The sequence below is a fragment of the Cucurbita maxima genome, unplaced genomic scaffold (genome assembly GCF_002738345.1).
Source record: "Cucurbita maxima cultivar Rimu unplaced genomic scaffold, Cmax_1.0 Cma_Scf00008, whole genome shotgun sequence".
NCBI classification, from domain to species: Eukaryota; Viridiplantae; Streptophyta; class Magnoliopsida; order Cucurbitales; family Cucurbitaceae; genus Cucurbita; species Cucurbita maxima.
In genome coordinates, this window is record NW_019272024.1 from 3,265,031 (window position 1) to 3,283,626 (window position 18,596).

At 33.2% G+C, this 18,596-nt stretch overlaps 4 protein-coding genes across 5 annotated transcripts in view; 1 reads left to right on the forward strand and 3 right to left on the reverse strand.

Moving 5' to 3' along the window:
* Positions 1-622: 622 nt before the first annotated feature.
* LOC111483382 (pentatricopeptide repeat-containing protein At5g44230) lies at positions 623-2,859 on the reverse strand. The gene has a single exon (XM_023129577.1). The coding sequence runs from the start codon at positions 2,792-2,794 to the stop codon at positions 842-844; it is 1,953 nt and encodes a 650-aa protein (XP_022985345.1). The 5' UTR covers positions 2,795-2,859; the 3' UTR covers positions 623-841.
* A 3,927-nt stretch (positions 2,860-6,786) lies between these two features.
* Positions 6,787-8,789, forward strand: LOC111483385 (peroxidase 72-like). The gene is made up of 4 exons (XM_023129580.1): positions 6,787-7,072; positions 7,720-7,911; positions 7,980-8,145; positions 8,214-8,789. The coding sequence occupies exons 1-4, from the start codon at positions 6,800-6,802 to the stop codon at positions 8,627-8,629; spliced, it is 1,047 nt and encodes a 348-aa protein (XP_022985348.1). The 5' UTR covers positions 6,787-6,799; the 3' UTR covers positions 8,630-8,789.
* A 1,025-nt stretch (positions 8,790-9,814) lies between these two features.
* Positions 9,815-12,939, reverse strand: LOC111483386 (probable ubiquitin-conjugating enzyme E2 18). Its single transcript, XM_023129581.1, has 6 exons — positions 12,806-12,939; positions 12,531-12,634; positions 12,116-12,218; positions 11,933-11,996; positions 10,297-10,385; positions 9,815-10,186 (listed from the first exon to the last, which is right to left on the reverse strand). Exons 1-6 carry the CDS (start codon positions 12,833-12,835, stop codon positions 10,091-10,093), a joined length of 486 nt encoding a protein of 161 aa, XP_022985349.1. The 5' UTR covers positions 12,836-12,939; the 3' UTR covers positions 9,815-10,090.
* A 2,390-nt stretch (positions 12,940-15,329) lies between these two features.
* The window catches only part of LOC111483383 (D-2-hydroxyglutarate dehydrogenase, mitochondrial), a 10,760-nt gene continuing 7,493 nt past the window's right edge, over positions 15,330-18,596 (reverse strand). The window contains exons 9-15 of one of the 2 annotated variants that reach the window (XR_002718356.1): positions 18,393-18,473; positions 17,247-17,347; positions 16,585-16,693; positions 16,250-16,362; positions 16,091-16,176; positions 15,883-16,008; positions 15,330-15,782 (exon numbers count right to left, since the gene is read on the reverse strand). Coding sequence is in view for 1 of the 2 variants with exons in the window: in XM_023129578.1 (XP_022985346.1) it covers positions 15,693-15,782; positions 15,883-16,008; positions 16,091-16,176; positions 16,257-16,362; positions 16,585-16,693; positions 17,247-17,347; positions 18,393-18,473 (699 nt within the window). In the remaining variant the exon portion in view is untranslated. The remainder of the gene's footprint in view (positions 15,783-15,882; positions 16,009-16,090; positions 16,177-16,249; positions 16,363-16,584; positions 16,694-17,246; positions 17,348-18,392; positions 18,474-18,596) is intronic. The other variant, XM_023129578.1, reaches the window with a different exon arrangement.

Consider the following 18,596-nt stretch of genomic DNA (forward strand, 5'->3'; position numbering starts at 1 on the left):
TATTCAAAGATTAATGTTGAAATCAATATAGGAGGAATATTTAAATTTGTATTGACATGAAAGTCAAATATTAAGATTAGAAAATAATGATATGATTTGAAAAAAAAGCAAGAGTCGGCTACCTTGTCTCAAGTGTGGTTATAAGTAATTATTAGTTTAACCTAAGTAGTTAATTTAGTTGTGATTAATGTTTTATAAATTTACTTTTAACCTAAGTAGACTAAATAGGATTGTGTTTGAAATAATAAAAATGAATTCCGTGGGACCGACCAGCACGGGGTCGGTGACCCGACTCGACACACTACTGGCACTGGAATGTATGAAGGGCGGCAGCAGCAGCAGAGGGGTAGAATATTTCATCATGATATGACTAGCATGACTCTAATACTATGTTAGAAACCACAACTCTCTACAATAATACTATATTGTCCACTTTGAGCATGAACTCTCGTAACGTTACTTTTAGTTTCCTCAAAACACCTCATACTAATGGAGATATATTCTTTACTTATAAACCTATGATCAACTCCTTAGTGTGGGAGTCCTCTCCTGACAATCGGCACATGAAGCCAATTCAACTTTTACAGACGAGTCATCTGGAATTTAAATTTCTTTTGGCACGGAAGCCAAGTCGTGTTTTCACATTCCTTAATTTTCACCATATAAAATACAAAAATTTTGAGTGACAGAGGAAAGGGAACGGATTTCAACAAGCCAACTACAATTGAAGAAGAACAAGAAGAAGAAGAATTTCTGATACCTGTCGGAACTTGATGATTGGTCAACAATAAGCATTAGCAGGCGATGAAAGCGCAAGGAATTAAGAGGGCTCTGGCTTGGATCACCAAAAGTTACCACAAGAACAAGTCCCATTGTGGAAGTGATGAAATCTCATGTTATCCCTTATAATGATCTCCCTTCCAGTGATTTCAGATGCAGCACACATGACATTGTGGCAATCCTCGCATATCCTAAGGTTTTTCATGATCGTAATGGTTTCCCCTGCCTCAGTACATAACATCCCGTATGCCAACGCCAGCTTCTCACTATGACTCATCAGTATTCGTTCCTTTTCATCATCGGTCAAGTCATAAGGCACAGAGCTCAAGTTTGGCTTGTATCCATGGGCTCTTAATCTCACAAGGAGTTGCCTCAAGGCTTGTCTAATCTCACTTGATCGTTGATGGGTTGCATCATCCGCAAAGAATTCATGAATGTCCCCTTTCTTTCCTTCAAACCAGCTGCAGCCAGGATTCTTCTTTAAGCCTTTGGCTCGAATCACTTTCCGTAATTTCGACACCTCTTCCCATCTTCCTGCTGATGCATATATGTTTGATAGCAGAATGTAGTTACCTATACCATCTGGTTCTAGCTTGAATAATTGATCGGCAGCTACCTGAGCAATGTTGGGATTCCCATGGATGCGGCAAGCTCCAAGCAGTGCTCCCCATACGCCTCCATGGGGTTCCATTGGCATGGTTTCAATGAGTTCAAGAGCTTCTTCCAAACATCCACCTCGACCAAGGAGATCAACCATACACGCATAATGATCGGGTGAAGGCGTTACGTTAAAATACTTTTCCATCTTAGCAAATAGCTGCCGACCTTGTTCGACCATACCGGCATGGCTACATGCTGAAAGCACCCCAATGAAAGTAACCTTATTTGGCCTGATCTCAGTCTTTAACATCTCATGGAACAACTGCAAAGCGGAATGAGCGCGACCATGCATAGCGTATCCCACAATCATTGAACTATACGAGAACACATTTCTTTCCTTCATTCCTTCAAAAATCTTGTATGCCTCATCAGGACTACCACATTTAGAATACATATCGATAAGAGCAGATCCCACCATTACATGTTCATAAGGTCCAAAGCCTGATCTTTCAGCAATGTCTCTAATCCAGTTAGCATATTTAACTGCACCCAATTGTGCACAGGCTGAGATGACACCAACAAGTGTAACTTCATCGGTCTCGATACCGACATCCTGCATCTTCTGAAAATACTCCAATGCCTCCTTTGGTCTAGCATTTTGGGCATAACCAGTGACCATTGCAGTCCATGCCACCATATCCTTCAAAGGCAATTCATCAAACAGCCCCCTAGCAGATTCCATGTCCCCAAACTTCGCATACGCAACAATCAGCTCAGTCCATGAAACCACATCTCTCTCAGACATTTCATCGAACACCTTCCGCCCACAACCCAAAACCCCACATTTCACATACATATCAATCATCGTATTACCAACATATAAATCAGAAGCGAATCCCCCAATCAAAATCGTCTGAGCATGCACCTGCCTACCTAAATCCAAATTAAGAGAAGCCCCACAAGCCTTAAAAAGCGCAGAAAACGTAAACGAAACAGGACTGACGCCATTCCCCCTCATGTTAGTATACAGGTTAATAGACTCAGTGAAGGGTCCTTGAAGGGCATACCCACGAATCATGGCAGTCCAAAGAAAGGGATTGGGGTAATTAACCTGTCCAAAAACCAGACGTGGGTAGCAATCCATTGGGACATCTACCTTCGAAAGCATGCGAATGAGTTTGGTAAGGACGTAAGAGCATTGACTCAAGCCATTGCAAATGATTTGGCCATGGACTTGCTTGATTTGAGAAAAGTCCGTGCAGTCGTGGAGAATACTTATGAGTCGCCATTCTAAGAGCTTCCGCTGCTGTTGAAGCTGAGAAAAGGGTATGAAATTTGGCGTCGCCTGTGTCTGGCGGGGCTGTAAATAACTAAGCTTGCAGACTGTGGAGAAGTTGCGGGAGAGACCAATCATTACAAAGTTGCAAGCATTGGAGGCGTACCGTTCGACGGTCACTCCGGCGACTTCGATAAATCGCTAGGGCAATTTCTTTTTTTATTTTTTAATATAATATTTTAAAAAATCTTAATAAATCAATAAATCAATAAATCAATAAATAATAATAATAATAATAATTTATTTATTTATTTATTATTATTATTATTTTTTTAATTTTTTTAAATATGCGTTGAAAATATATTTATATTAAGTGAGGGGAAATTGGGTGGGAACAGGTACGAGGAATATAATCCCGTCTTCGATTCTATTAATGGGAAAAAATGTTCTACACACCTTCCCTATTCTCCATCTAAACCGAGAATTCAATCAACCTAACTCAATGTTCGAAAAGTTCATTCAAATAAATAAAAAATTTACGAGTTAAAATTATTTTATAAGATATTTAAGTTATTTAGGGTTTACTTCATCAAACAATTTACTCCATTTATATGAATTATTTAAATTTTAATGCAAACATATATTAATTATGAATTTTTGACTTTTATGGAACGTAGCTTAAAATGAGGAAAATTATTTTACTCTAAAAAGAAATGGCATTTCAATGAAGAATTCCCTAAATTAATATGTTTCCCGATCAATGGGATTTCAGCTCGAAGCTTTAATGTTACATGTGCTAAAAATATAAAATTTAAAACGAGAGATTTAATATAAAATAAATATTATAGTCAAATCTCGTTAGGTCGAGATCTTTCTTTTACTACCTAAATTTCTATTTGTCAACAATAGAGAACTGAAAGATAGCACTTTTATATTATCGAAACGAAATTGAAAGATAGCACTTTTATACGTGATCATATGTCGTCTCGTCTTTTCATCATTGAAGAGTATCTATAAACTATTTTCAGTTCACTGACAATGAAGATAGAGTTGGAGTTGAGGCAACAAATGTGTTCGTTTTCGTCAGTCATTTAAGCACATTATATCATCAAGGTATCGATTTCATTCATCTTCTATTTGTGTTCTTTTTCTTATTTCGTTGAACGTTTGAACTCGATATAAAATATTCAAAATAGTAATTTTAACGTAATTTAATTAATTGAATATAAAAATTAAAAGAGAAAAAGAGAATAATTCCAATAGTCGAGTGGTCGGGGCATTTCTTTCCCTTTTTTCTTAAATATTATAAATTTAAAAATACAAATGACTTAGAGGCAAAGCAAACAAAGATTAATATAATCTATAATTTAATTAATAGAAATAAAAAAAATTAAAATTATTCCAACTTTTAAAAGTCCAGATAATATTTGTTTCCATTTTTTTAATCTATTAAAATTTCAAAAATACTTTTTAAAATTTCATTTATATTTTCTAATTTTTTTAAAAAATTAAAAAATATATTTACCGTAAACATTCAAATTTTAATGTTATTTTAAAATTAAAAGTGTTTTTAAACTTTTAAAAAATTAAAAAAAATATTTTAAAATTTATGAATAATTTTTATATCCAAAACTAATGGTAAGTGTATTTGTTAAGGATATTTAGTAATAAATTATAGTTTACCATATATATTATATTTGATATTTTATTATAAGGCAAATATTGTCTTATTATCATAGGTATCTTTCCATTTATTGTTATTTTCATTTATTACTATTTCCATATCCTTGTAATTTATTTGATTATAAATGAGATAACTTTCACACCATTTAGGTGTGGTGGATTAATCAAACATTCACAGTATTTATATAGACAAATTTAAAAGTTTAAGAATATACTCGAATATTTTTATTAATTTAACCTAAAAATTTATTTTTCTTTTTCAACTTAATATATATATATATATAATTTTTTTTTAATAATTATTTCCGAGCTTAATTGAGATAAAGGGGAGGGAATATGCTATATTTATGCTTTATTTTTACGTCGAAATATTATATTTTAGGTCGTAATTATTTTATTTACTTATCTTTAGATAATTATTTATACAAGTGAAACTTATGGACACGAACAATTTTAAAAATTTACGATAAGAAATAAAAATTTTAATTTGGAATGAATTATTATTTTTAAATATTTTTTTTTAATTATTTTTTTTAGATTTTTGTTTTTGTCTCCTTCTTGATTTAAAATTAGGTTTTACATTTTATGTTGTTGTTGGCCAAATTATGGGTGATTTTTCATTGATTTTCTTTTTCACAATTTTATAAATTTAATTAATACTTTCCACTTAAATTACCCTAATTAAATAAAAATGTCAAAAAATGTATTTTATAATTTTATAACTCAGCCTCACAGTTTTAAGACGAGTATGTTGGAAAAAAGTTTTGAATATGGGATCTCACAATCCATTTTCTTTGGAGGTGAGTGTCCTGCTAGCACACTACTCAGTATCTGACTCTGATACTACTTGTAATAATTCTCCAACCGATTTAAGATCTCACATATGCGATCCAAACTGCTTGGGTATCTCTATCAAAACTATTTGAACTACGTTAAAATTGGTCAAAATTAGTATCGATTTTTTTTTTTTTTTTTTTTTTTTTTTTGCACGAACGGCTTAGTGATTTGGTTGGATTAGTTNAACACTATTCCGATGTGGTTTAGGTTTTTCAACAAAGCAGTTGAATGTGTCTCTACTTTTTCCCAACAATAATTTACATCTAATTATTATTGCTTTTTTTCTTTTTTAATTTTAAAATCAACTTTTTACTACAAAAATTTTAAAATATTTCTTTTTGAATAAGACAAAAGTAATATAAATATTAATAAATTAATTGACCAAATATATTTTTAATTATTTAAAAAATTATACCAAATTCACCTTAATTCATAATAATGTAACTCAATTATCAAGGAAATTAGGTGGCTTGAAGTGAAAGAGCACTGTTACAAAAATATAAATTAAGTGGCAATATAACTATCAATACGACGTCGTTTTCGTGGATTTTGGGTGAAAATTTTAAAATTTCCCTATAAACTTTTTAATTCACTCACAAATTTACAAATTAAAAAAAAAAAAAAAAAACTAAAAAATCTCTTTAATTTAAATTTATTAATTTCATTAATATTATGCTAAAGTATAGGGACCAAATTGAAATTATGCTAAAGTTTTAATTTTATTCGGTGGAATATAATTTTTTATTTTATTTTCGATAAATGTGTATATTAATTTTTTTTAATGAATTATTGACCTTAAAAGACCATAGTGTACTTGTTCAACAAGCCACATTTTTTTTAAATGAAAAAACGCTTAGGTTACAATGATTAATACCACTCTATATGCTTTTTGATACCTAAATTATAATCTATACCTCCTTTAAATTGGTACACCACTTTTGAATTAATACACAATAACTTTCCTTTTCTAAATTAAGCTATACACGAGTTGGGTCGGAATATCTTTTAATTTAAACATTTTTTTCAAAATTATTTTAATAACTGTAACAACTCGAGCCCACTGCTAGTAGATATTGTGCTCTTTCAACATTCTTATAAAAAATGTTTTGTTTCCTTCCCCAAACGATGTGAGATCTAACAATCCACTCTCTTTGAGTCTAACGTCTTTGCTGACACACTGCTTAGTGTTTAGCTTTGATACTATTTTTCGACTTTTTTAATCCGTTTTTCGGAAGAAAAATGTTGTATTTAATGGAAACATTAAGAAGAAGATATTGTTAACTTTCAAATGAATTAAAGTTTGTTTAAAAAAATTAAATTAAAACATGTGACTTATTAATTATAGAACACAATTAAAGTAGCAATAATAATGATATGATTAATGATGTTTAGAAAGCAAAAATCAAAAGGGTTTTTTGCTAATCCTTCCCTAATTAGCTTAGAATGAATTAATTAAGTAAAACATTCATAATTAACAACTCCAAATCCTTTATTTCTTTGTTACGTAAAGCTTTTTTAGTTGTTAGATACCAACTCCCATTGCTTTCATTAATTCTCTCTCTATAAATTTAATCTCATAATCTTCTTTGGATCATACTTTGAAGCTTCCTTCTAAGAGCTATTATGGCTATGTCTCTGAGCTTTGTCTTTGCTTTGGCTCTTCTTGCCATGGCTTCTGGTGGGTTGTCTCACAAGATTGGCGGCGGTGGGGGCGGCGGCGGGGGTGGTGGTGGTGGTGGTGGGGGTGGTGGGTATTATTTGTATTCACAATTCTATGACCATTCTTGTCCAAGAGCTCAAGAGATAGTGAAGTACATAGTGGGTAAGGCTTTTGCTAAGGATCCTCGCATGGCTGCTTCCTTGCTTAGGCTTCATTTCCATGATTGCTTTGTTAAGGTTCTATCTCTATCTCTATCTCTAACTCTATTTTTCATGCAATAAAGTTGGTTTTGTTTTTCGAATTTGAAATTTGATTAAGAATTCAAAGTTGCTTGAGACTAATGGTTATTGGGCCGTTTAGAAGTAGAACGAGTTTTTGAACCGAGAAGTTTGTTATTGTTGTAAAACAATTGAAGATACGAGCTTATGAGAGTAGAGATGTCTATTTAATGTGCGAGACTAGGTCATGTAGGGACCAACTCCAAATGGGTTGGAGAATCTATGTTTAAATGGAGAACGAGGGAGAGAAGGAGGAGAGACTTTTAATCGTTGACTAAATGGAAATAGGGACGAGAATTACATTTCTCATCCTCGTACTCGTCATGCTCCATTTTTATTTGTAAGAGTAGAGAATGAAATTGTGAGACCCCACACCGATGGGAGAGGAGAACAAAACATTTTTTCTAAGGGTGTGGAAACCTGAACCTTGAGGGGAAGCGTGAAAGGAAAAGTCCAAAGATGACAATATGCTAGTGGTGGGCTTGAGTTGTTATAGAAATAGGAAGCGGGAATGAAGATAGAGAAACAACTTTTTAGAGATGGAGACAGAAAAAACTTCTCGAGAGTCTAATAATCTCATCTTCTTAAACATTTGATTTTTCCAGGGCTGTGATGCCTCACTGTTGTTAGATAGTAGCGGGACAATAACGAGCGAGAAAAGGTCAAATCCAAATAGAAACTCCGCCCGAGGCTTCGAAGTTATTGACGAGATCAAATCCGCCTTGGAAAAAGAGTGTCCTCGCACCGTTTCTTGTGCTGATATCTTGGCCATTGCTGCTAGAGACTCGACCGTCATAGTAAGCCTCTATCTTTCTTTTCCCTCATCTTTTTAAGCTAAGACTGAGCCAATTTGTTGGTACAAAAGACAGGAGGACCCAGTTGGGAGGTTCCATTAGGGAGAAGAGACTCAAGAGGAGCTAGCCTTAGTGGCTCAAACAACGCCATTCCAGCTCCAAACAACACTTTTCAAACCATTCTCACAAAGTTCAAGAGACAAGGCCTCGACATAGTCGATCTTGTCGCTCTTTCAGGTAAGATTTAGTTTTGAAACGTTTACAAAAAAAATCAAAGAGAATACTATAACTTTTGATGAATACAGGAAGTCACACCATTGGGAACTCTCGATGTACTAGCTTTAGACAACGGCTCTACAACCAATCTGGCAATGCCAAGCCCGACCCGTCACTCGACCCATCGTATGCGGCGGAATTGCGCCAACAATGCCCGAGATCAGGGGGCGATCAGAACCTGTTTTTCCTAGACTTCGTCAGCCCGACCAAATTCGACAACTACTACTTCAAGAACCTTTTGGCTGGGAAGGGACTACTGAACTCGGATGAAGTTCTGTTGACAAAGAACCAAGAGTCCGCGGAGTTGGTGAAGACATATGCAGAGAATTCGGAGATGTTTTTCGAGCAGTTTGCGAGGTCGATGGTTAAGATGGGGAACATTTCTCCGCTCACCGGTTCGAGGGGGGAGATCAGAAAGCATTGTAGGAGAGTTAACAAAGATTAGGAAGATGAAGATGAAGGTGTTTGAATGTGTTTGTGTGTGAAAAGTTTGTTGTTTGTTGGTTTCTTTGCCAAATTCTTCAATGTTTTTATGGTCTGTTTTTGAACTCAGAAGTTCATGTATTTGTATGTTCCTTCAATAATTAACCTCTTCATCTCATAAATTTCATCATTTTTTTTTTGCTTTCACTTGTGAAATCAATGATGCTGTTTGTGATTTATAGACCAATCACTACCACTCCAAAGATTCTTGGGTCGTCTCTATCTCGATCCGTTGATTTAATAAAAATATTTTCTAAACTTTTTAATTTATCTAAAAGAATATTTTTAAATTCTTATAAGTTTCCACCATTTACCGAGACTTCTAAAAAAAATAACTCTAGTTTTATATCTAATTTATTCTTATTTCAAAAATACACTTAAACTTTTAAAAGTTTCTTCTCGAAACAAACGAAAAGGAAACGAAAGACGAAACATAAATCATGGATCAACTAAGTCAAGCCCTCTTCGGGACTTGCTTAAGAATAAGAAAGAGGAATCTCATGTAAATACCATGGAATAAGGTTTGATCCTATTCATGGGGATTCCCTAAATATTCCATTCCAAAAAGAGAGAGTTCGAAACAATTGGAATTTTTTTGGAGATTGGATGCAGTTACTAATTCATGATCTGACATTTACAGAATGAACTTTTAAAAATATTAGTTAAATAGTAATATATATATATATATATATATATATATATATATATATATATTATAAATATAAATGAATAGTATTGATATTACTAATTTTTTAAAATAGTACACCGAAAAATATTTATAAAATTTTTAAAGTTCATTAATATATATATATATATATATATATATAATACGATATTTTAAACTTCCATTCAAAAATTAATTGTAAAAATATTATTACTCTTTTAGAACGAATTTTTTTATGTTAAAAACTGCTGAAAGTCGAAGAATATCAAAATTAATAAATATTCGAAATGAAATAAAAGAGAGAACTTTTTTTTCCCTAAAATTTTTAGAAAATAACTATTATAAAAAACACAAGCATCAGAAACAAAGTTAAAAAATACAAAACTAAAATAAAAAGAGGTATAAAATTACACATAATACATATTTATTAATTTATTAAAAAAAAATTCATAGTAGTATAAAAGAGGCAGTATGATGATGAAATGAAAGGAAAGAGGCATATTAGTAGTGATGATGATTTATGAATTTGGTAACAAGAGGTTCGGTTCTCACCCAGGAAGGAACAGACTACTACTTCTGTTGTTCTTCAGAAATTGGTAAAAAAAAAAGAAAAAAAACAGCAATTCATCTTCCTCCTTTACAAAATGCCACGCCTTTCCACTTTTTTACTTCCTTTTTTCTTTTCCATGATCATTTTCTACTTCCTTTCAACTTACAAACAACGGAAGCCACACCCATAACACAATGGAAGAGGTTACGTTACACCTTGTCGTCGTGGAACCACCACCTCGTCTCCTTTGGAGACCTTCCGTTCCTACAATTCTTTACATAACGATCGTTATCGTCAGGGCGTTGCTGCAATTCAAAACAACAGATCATCAGAGAAGGATTCTGCTTCGATTTGCTTCTTACATCTTAACAATGTCAAAGAATGATGAAAAACATATTGATTGTGTATATCAGACCTTTGCGGGGGAGCTTGACAGCATGGAGAGAATGCTGATACAGATGGAACTTACAGTCATTGCCGGCGACCATGAATCGTACAAAATATCTACATAGTTTCAGAGTGCAGGGAGGTCATAATGGTCAGTCTTGCTAGCTACAAAGGTGATAACTAAGCTCTCAGACAAAAGCCAATAGATCACATATAACCCCGTATCATAAATTAACAGGATTCACTACAGCTAGAAACATATATGAGAGGTAAAGAAACAGACCTAACAACTACACAACTACACTGTGAGATCCCACATCGGTTGGAGAGAGGAACAAAGTATTTCTTGTAAGGGTATAGCAACCTCTCCCTAGCAGACACATTTTAAAATCGAGAGACTGATAGCAATACGTGATGGGCAAAAACAGACAATATTTGCTGGAGGTGAACATGGACTGTTACATAGACCACCATATTATGAAAAAAACGCATCATCTTAGTCACACATGTAAAGTGCATCGGAACAACTACATCAATTGCAAGTTATAGAGGTGTTTGAAATCAAACCAACGATCCAAGCTAAACTGGTTTGGTTTGAGGTTTCTTTCCCTTTGTCCCAGCGTTTATAGTTTGGTTCGGTTCAAAAAAATTTCATCTAAAGTAAACCAAATAATTAAGACATAGATTGCCAAAATAAACAAATATTGTGAGATTCCATATCTCCAACCGAGAGGGGAACGAAGCATTCTTTATAAAGGTATAGAAACCTCTCCCTAGCAGACGCGTTTTAAAAACCTTGAGGGGAAGTCCAGAAGGAAAAACTCAAAGAGAACAATATCCGCTAGCAGTTAACTTGAACTATTACATATATTAACTCCTAAATAACTCAAAATATAACATAATTAATGATTTCTTGTAAAGTCTAAAGTCAAGTTTGAAAAGACTTGCATTAAAAAACAATTACAATCTAACATGTTTGGGGTTTTTTTAACGTTAGTGCTTATTGTTTGAGCAGCTTGGTTCTGTTCTTATTCTTTGTGTGTGTGTGTGTGTGTGAATGTATATACATAACTGGTTCAAAGATTCCAAAACAAACCAGACCAATGAACATCCTAGTAAACAATATGACACAATAAACACCGATCCTACTATAAATTATCAGCATAGAGGGTCTTCTCATCTATACAAACTTAAAGTTGTAAGTGAATGGATGCAAGCCACTTGTTGTCGCATCAACAAAAAGTGATGTTCTTACTGTTGAACTAAAAGGACAGGATGTATATCAAAACCTTCCTGTAACATCAAATCATTCAGGTTCACCATGACGAGTCAGTGATAAGGCTGGAGGCAACGTACCACTATATATTGGGAAAGTCTATTAACGTCCTCCCCCTACCCCCCATTGAGATATCTACTACTTGGGTGAAATTCAATTGAACTCAATTACTATTACTGGTTCGACCTTATGAACTCCGACTCTCCTGACAAAAATATTCTAAGCAAAACTCCTTAGACAGCATTGAACTCAAAACAGTGTAGATTGGAAAAGAGACAAAAGTATGAACACAAACAACAGAGAGAAGAAAGGAATGTAATAAGAACTCAATAATCCTGCAGAACTTCCACCAGTAGAGGCACCAAGAGAAAACAATAGATATACCAACCTAGACAAATGTGACCGTTACTATAGATATGAGGATGCAGGGGAGCTGGATGCAGAAATATAACCTGTAACAAAAGGGGCAGGCCAAAATCAAAGACAATCATAATACAATCGATAACTAAATAAAGCTGTCATAGGGTTATGGAATGGAAATGATCTCAGAGTTGGAGGATTATGTTAAGACCTGTGGGGCTTCCATTGGATAATGTTCGGGGAAATCCACCTGAAGCTGGTAGGTTTCATTTGCATAGAGAGTTCCAGGGGCTCCGTTGACTTCAATCACCCACCTTCCAACAAAAAAAACCCAGAAATGAACGTGAAATTCCTACTAAAAGCAACAACAACAACAACAACAAAAATTCCTTACAGAACCGACTACAGGAAATAACAGGAGCAAGAAAACTTCGGGTGATACAAAAATGAAGCCAAGGACGACGCAATCAGACCTAAACAAAGACCCCACCACCACCAAATGCACGGAATTAAATGAAATTGTAGCCTTGTTTTTCTAGGACGGTGAGTATGAAGGACGACCTAGAAAGCGAGTAAACGGAATTTTGTTTAAAAAAACCCTACGAGGAAAGGGGAAGAAGAAATACCTCTGAAGATTATCGGTGACCCTGTGTTTAAAACCAGCGGGAGGGTTGACCTGCCACTCAACGAGCTCCTTCTGGAGGCGATTGCAGGCAATCTTACTCAGAGCCTGGAAATCAAAGAAGGAAAATGAATCAAATCAGAAACGGAAAGGGAGAAGAGGAAGAGACAGGGGAGATGAATTAGAAGGCAGTGGATTGATGAATCGAAGAAGGCGATGATGATGATGATGATGATGATGATGATGAACATGGGGGGAAAGAAGAGAAAAAGAAGGAACCTTGCGGGCGGAGTCGGAGGAGCTGGTCATGCTTGGGTTAGGCTCCGCAATGGCAGAGAAAGAGGGGAGAGTTTTTATGGTGAATGTGACGAAGATGTAGACGAAAGGGACAAAGTGGAGCGGCCACGACCTTATATATATTTATATAATTATATATAATATTAATATATATATATATATATATTTATAATATACCGCCACTCCCACTCTTCCTTTCCTATTCCTTTCCCATTTACTTTTTAAATATCTTTTTTTTTCTTCTTTTCAAATTAATTTATCACTCTCGTCAAATTATTATTATTATTATTATTATTATTATTATTATTATTATTATTATTATTATTATTATTAGTTCTATGTTCTCAGTTGGTAATGGAAACGTTTTGATATAATTATGGACGAAATTTTTTAATATATTAAAGGTAATATTTACGTGAATTTCTTTGAATTTAGTGTGACACTTAATTTTGTTTTGTGTGAAATAAGTCTTGAACTTTTAATTTTGGTTGATATAGGAACCCACGGAGATTCCAGTTCACGCAAAAATAAATGGTGAAATTTACGAGGATAGAGTAAGAATGTTGGGATGGGAGTGAAAGGTTTTTCCATCCCTGCTAAACCCCTGTGAAAATCTCTAGTTACAAATCTAAACAACTACATTAATCTCTAAGATCAAAAGATTTCAATATTCAAACCTGAAATTCATCAAAATAAAAAAGTAGGAATAAAAGAAATCCGGTCTAACGTGTCGATCTAATGTTTCTGATAGGATCTGTATGATCTTGAGCCTTAAATCCCTTCTCTAAGCTCCCATGTGTCTTCCATACCATCTATATATATATATATCACCCAAATGTTGAATACATAAAGTAAACTAAGACAAGATAGCTTTCAATGCTACCAAAAAAAAACAGATGAACTAGGTTAATTATGTTCTTAAATAATTTAGGATTTTTATTTTAATTATTAGTCAATTATCTGGATTATTTTTAAATTGGATATCAGTTGACTAGACATTTAATAGTCCTAAGCCATTCAAATTTTTTTTAATTATCTTTCAAATTTGTTAATTTACACTAATATTAAAAAAAAAACATATGGGGTATTAAAATGAAGAAATAATACAGACTTTTATGGTCTTTAATTACCAAATCTATGAAAATAAGTCACTAACAATCAATTAATAATAATTGAAATTTTATTTGATAACATGGGTCTTTGTTCCTTTGACACATTATAATAAATAATTATTTTGAAGGGAGAAATTGGAAGCTGGTAAAGTTATATGCTTTAATGCAATAATTAAACTTTTGATGAGAGAATTTGATTCGATTTCCAAATATCACATTATCTCTTCAACAAAGGAGTCAAAATTCCAAACTTCTCAATCATGTATGGTTGGAAGAGGACCTCGAACATATTGACTCAATAACCAAATAAATCAATAAAGATTTATGTTTTAATTTCTTTATGCCAAACTTTTCGTTGATTTTAATCATGCCTATAAACTTATAAAATGATGACTGAAATGTAATATGACATGACTTATGACCTGTAAAGTAGTGATATATATTACGAAGATGATAGGTTTCAATTATGTCTCAAAACTTACGTAAGTTTCAAAAGTTTCATTTTAACCCTTACCATCCGAGTTAAGAGTCTTAGTTCCCTTCGAAATAACGTTGTATAACCTGAGGAGCACGAGAAGAAACTTGTGGGTGGGGATAGAATATTAATTTTCATCTATCCTAATCAAAAGAATATCATCCCATTTTTTATATATAAAAAAGAGTTGAAGTGCATGAGAATAAACTTGTTGGTTGGGATAGAATATTAATTTTCATCTATCGATGAAATTAGAAGTCTATATCTCACGATCATTTTGACATAAATTAAAGCTAGGAAATTAATGGATTTAGAAGAGACAAACAATGAAATCATTCTATCTCTAAACTTTTGAAATTGTAACAATTTTATTATGTATCACAAGTCATAATTTATATAAACAAATTTGATTTCTAAGCAGTTTATCAATCTACATGCATTAAACCTTAATTATATCGTACATTGTTATAAATTAAATTGTTACTCATTAAAATTTTAAGAACAAAATCGTTACCAACTTCAAATAATCCCTCCAAAAACAATTATGGGTTACCAAATCGATACAAGAGAAAGAAGAAAAAAGATGAAAATAAAGCCAAATTTACACGCATTCAAACATGCGTCTATCCAAAGCTATACACAAAACTTGGAATTGGTACCCTCTAGACTATTTGTAAAGACATAAGGCAGAATAAAATCCTACACATACTTCCACAAAGCAGATTTGGTGAACATCATTCCAATAAGATAAAATTTCAAACTTATAAGAATACAAATCGGATTTCGAATGTAAGATCCTTGAAAAAGAAACAGGGCTCTGAAAACTACGTTTTCTAAGTTCTCTAATTTTTTGTTAAATTTTAAATTTTGTTTTTTTAATTTAGACTAGAAAACAGAGAAGAATATTAAGTCAAGTGTGAAATTTAAAAACAGAAGATAACAACATAAACATGATCGAAGTTATTTCAACTATACGTTTCAAGCTATTTTTACATATACCAAAGTTAAATAATGAAGACTCAAACATGGCAGGTACTTCACTATATAATACAATCAGTTAATGTCTGATATATATAATAAACCGAAGCTCTAAACCATAGAGTTGCATCTTAATTTTATGATTGGCTGCCTACAACATCCCTTCAGAATTCTAAAGCAATATTTGTTAACTTTGTTGTGGATTATTTACTTCACAAGCAGCTATCAAATGCTTTTCTAAAACTGTAAACACTCGAGACATTTATTCATGATAAGAAGAGACGAGTAGAGAACCTGGCTCGGGTTAAGAACGGAGGGAGTGCGGCAGAACTTTATAGGGGTTGAGTATGGCACGAGGGTCCAGCAATTTCTTGATAGAAGCCATGATTTGTACCTGTTTAAATTAGTAGCTTTAGTTTAAAATGTTATAAAACGAATACATAGATGAATGAAATGATAGAATAGAAAACTTATTAAGTTTTTAAAATACGTACAATTTCAGGTGACTTGCTGTAAAAGATCTTGTTGGCTTTCATCAATCCCAAGCCATGCTCTGCGCTGATGCTTCCACGATGATTGGAAGTCCATTCATAGACAAAGGGTTCAATTTGTGCCAAAACCTGAAAAGGCATCACATGTGAATAAAAACTGATACCAAATACCTAAAAATTTCAGCTGGGCGGGATAAATAGGTGGGATTACCGCGTCATCATACTGTGGAGTTGAAATATTCAGATGCAAATTACCATCTCCAAGGTGGCCGTAACCAATTACTATAGCAGAGTTGCCTAAAGAGAAAGCAGATTTTGAATTGTCTATGAATAGTGGCCTTCAGAAATCAGAAGTTCCTGTGAGGAATACCTCTTACCAAGTCGTGTTCGCATTGCCTCGACAATATCGTACATCTTCTCAACAGGTAACGACAAATCATATTTGTAAACAGCTCCTGCTTTCATCAATGCCTCTGAAATGCCCTACAGTCGAACAAAGATCAAACTAGAGAAGACAAATATGCAATCAGTTGCAAATAGAACACAACCAGTCAGTTTCCTAATGACATTTAATGCCTCAGTATCTCGAAGGTAATCAATGAATGAGAATAGAGGTGTGCTAAAATATTCGAGTACCATATCGCATTCACTCCCTTAACTGACAGCAATATTGATTGAAGATCGAAGTATAGAGGGGATAAATACCTCACGGATCTGCCAAAAAGAGGATATTTGGTTGATATCTTGTGCAAGAACACCGTCAGAGATTAAACCATCTTCCATCGAACGAAGTAGAAATGCTTCAAGCTTTTCCCTGGTAATCCAAATATGATAGAAGCAAATAAGATAGGAAAAACATGTCACAGCAGCAACATTTAAAGTTTTTAAGCATGAGGCTCTAATGTCCATGACGAATGTTCGGTTTAATTTATGACATTATGTTAAAGAAAAGAAATTGCAATCACTTGTTAATGACAATGCATTTCTACTCGATTTTTTTATTGATTTCAGAACGAAATTAAGGCAAGCAATAATATTTCAGCAAGTCCTTGACCATGTATAGCATTTTTTCTTATCAGTACTAAACTTCAAACTCCTTTCACAGTGTGAAAGCACATGAGCAGACAGAGATGTATTAGCAACCCTAGCTGCGAAGAGCTTATGTATTTCCATTTTAATCTTGATGGATTATATACATCTCTCACAACTTCAAAGATCTTCACAACTCAATATATTTCCCTCTTTTTGAACTTACTACACGTGATTCCAAATGCATACAAAAATGACGAATCATCAAGGATTTTTTTATCACACCAATAGAGAACTGTCCAAGCAGATAAATGAATTACAAACTTGTGGAAGATTACTTGTCATATGAATCATTACTGCCTGTCGTCTCGATCAAAACATAAAAGTTGTGCATTGTCGAAGGCAATGGATTCCGTGTACCTTCTAAATGATTGAGAACCTATGCAAAAAGTGAAATGAATCAGCGTCGTTTTGAAAGTATAAAAATAGAAAATAGAAACAGATCTCCTTTAGAGATTACAAGCAAGTACCCCCAACTAGTTCACTGAGAAAATGAGTACAAAAAAGTGAATATGATTAGTTCATAATTATTTTTTCACTTTTAATACAAACATTCCAGTCAAAGAAATTTATATTTCAAATGATATTCAAAATGAAAACAACTTTAAACTTGTGTTGTATCCACCAGCTGTCAGCCCAGAGTTAAAACATTCGGTGGGTGAAAAAGGGCTTGGGAGAGATCACAAGAGCTCTGTGAAAGTATCTCAGACTACTTATTTCTATTGTAATTTATTCATTGACATTGCAATATAGTTGTCTTTGGTGTTTTCCTATATTTTTTTTTTCTCTGAAACCAATTTTACGTCTTATTTCTTTCGGACAAGGCAAACACAAGTCATTGAGACTAGCATTAATGATATCATTCTTGGAAAAAAAAATTCTAGAACATTCTCAATATTTTCTTAGAAAACAATCTCAATCTATCAAGTTTTAGGTTGTTCCAACACTATGAATGCCAATTCAAGACCAACTTACCCTGGTGCTTGTTGGGTCTGAAGAGTTAACCTCATTAATAAATTATAGTCCGGAAAATAATTAGACAAACAAATAATATATCCCTAAATCAATTAAGTCAAAGGATAACTTCTTATACATCTGCGAGTGGTTAATGATTAATATTTGTTAAAATGAATTCTTGAAATATTCAGAGAACAAACAAAACAAGTCTATTATTTGAAAATCCTTCAGCAATCAATAAATGTGTTTCCAAAACAACTAAAGACATTAGATTCAATTTTTGTCCAATGTTTTTATTTTCTCTAAAAATTAAAAATAAATTGTTCATTGGATCATGCAGTGTACAGGCCCTTATCTTTCCACTAGTACTACCATATCAAAACAAGAAAATTATCCCCAAGTAAGATGACCCAAACTATTAAGATATCCACGATTGAAGGAGAAAATAAGAATGAAGAAGAACTCACCACATCCATCGACATGTTATCCAGAAATTCAAATGCTGAAAGAATCTCCCCAAGTTTCCTTTTTGCATCCACTAGAAGTTTCTATTAAATAGGTACATAAATGTCAGTAGAAAGTACATACTTTTGCAAAGCAAGAAACCAAAGGGATTTTTTTTTTTTTTTTTTTTTTTTTTTTTTTTTTTTTTTTTTTTTTTTTTTTTTTTT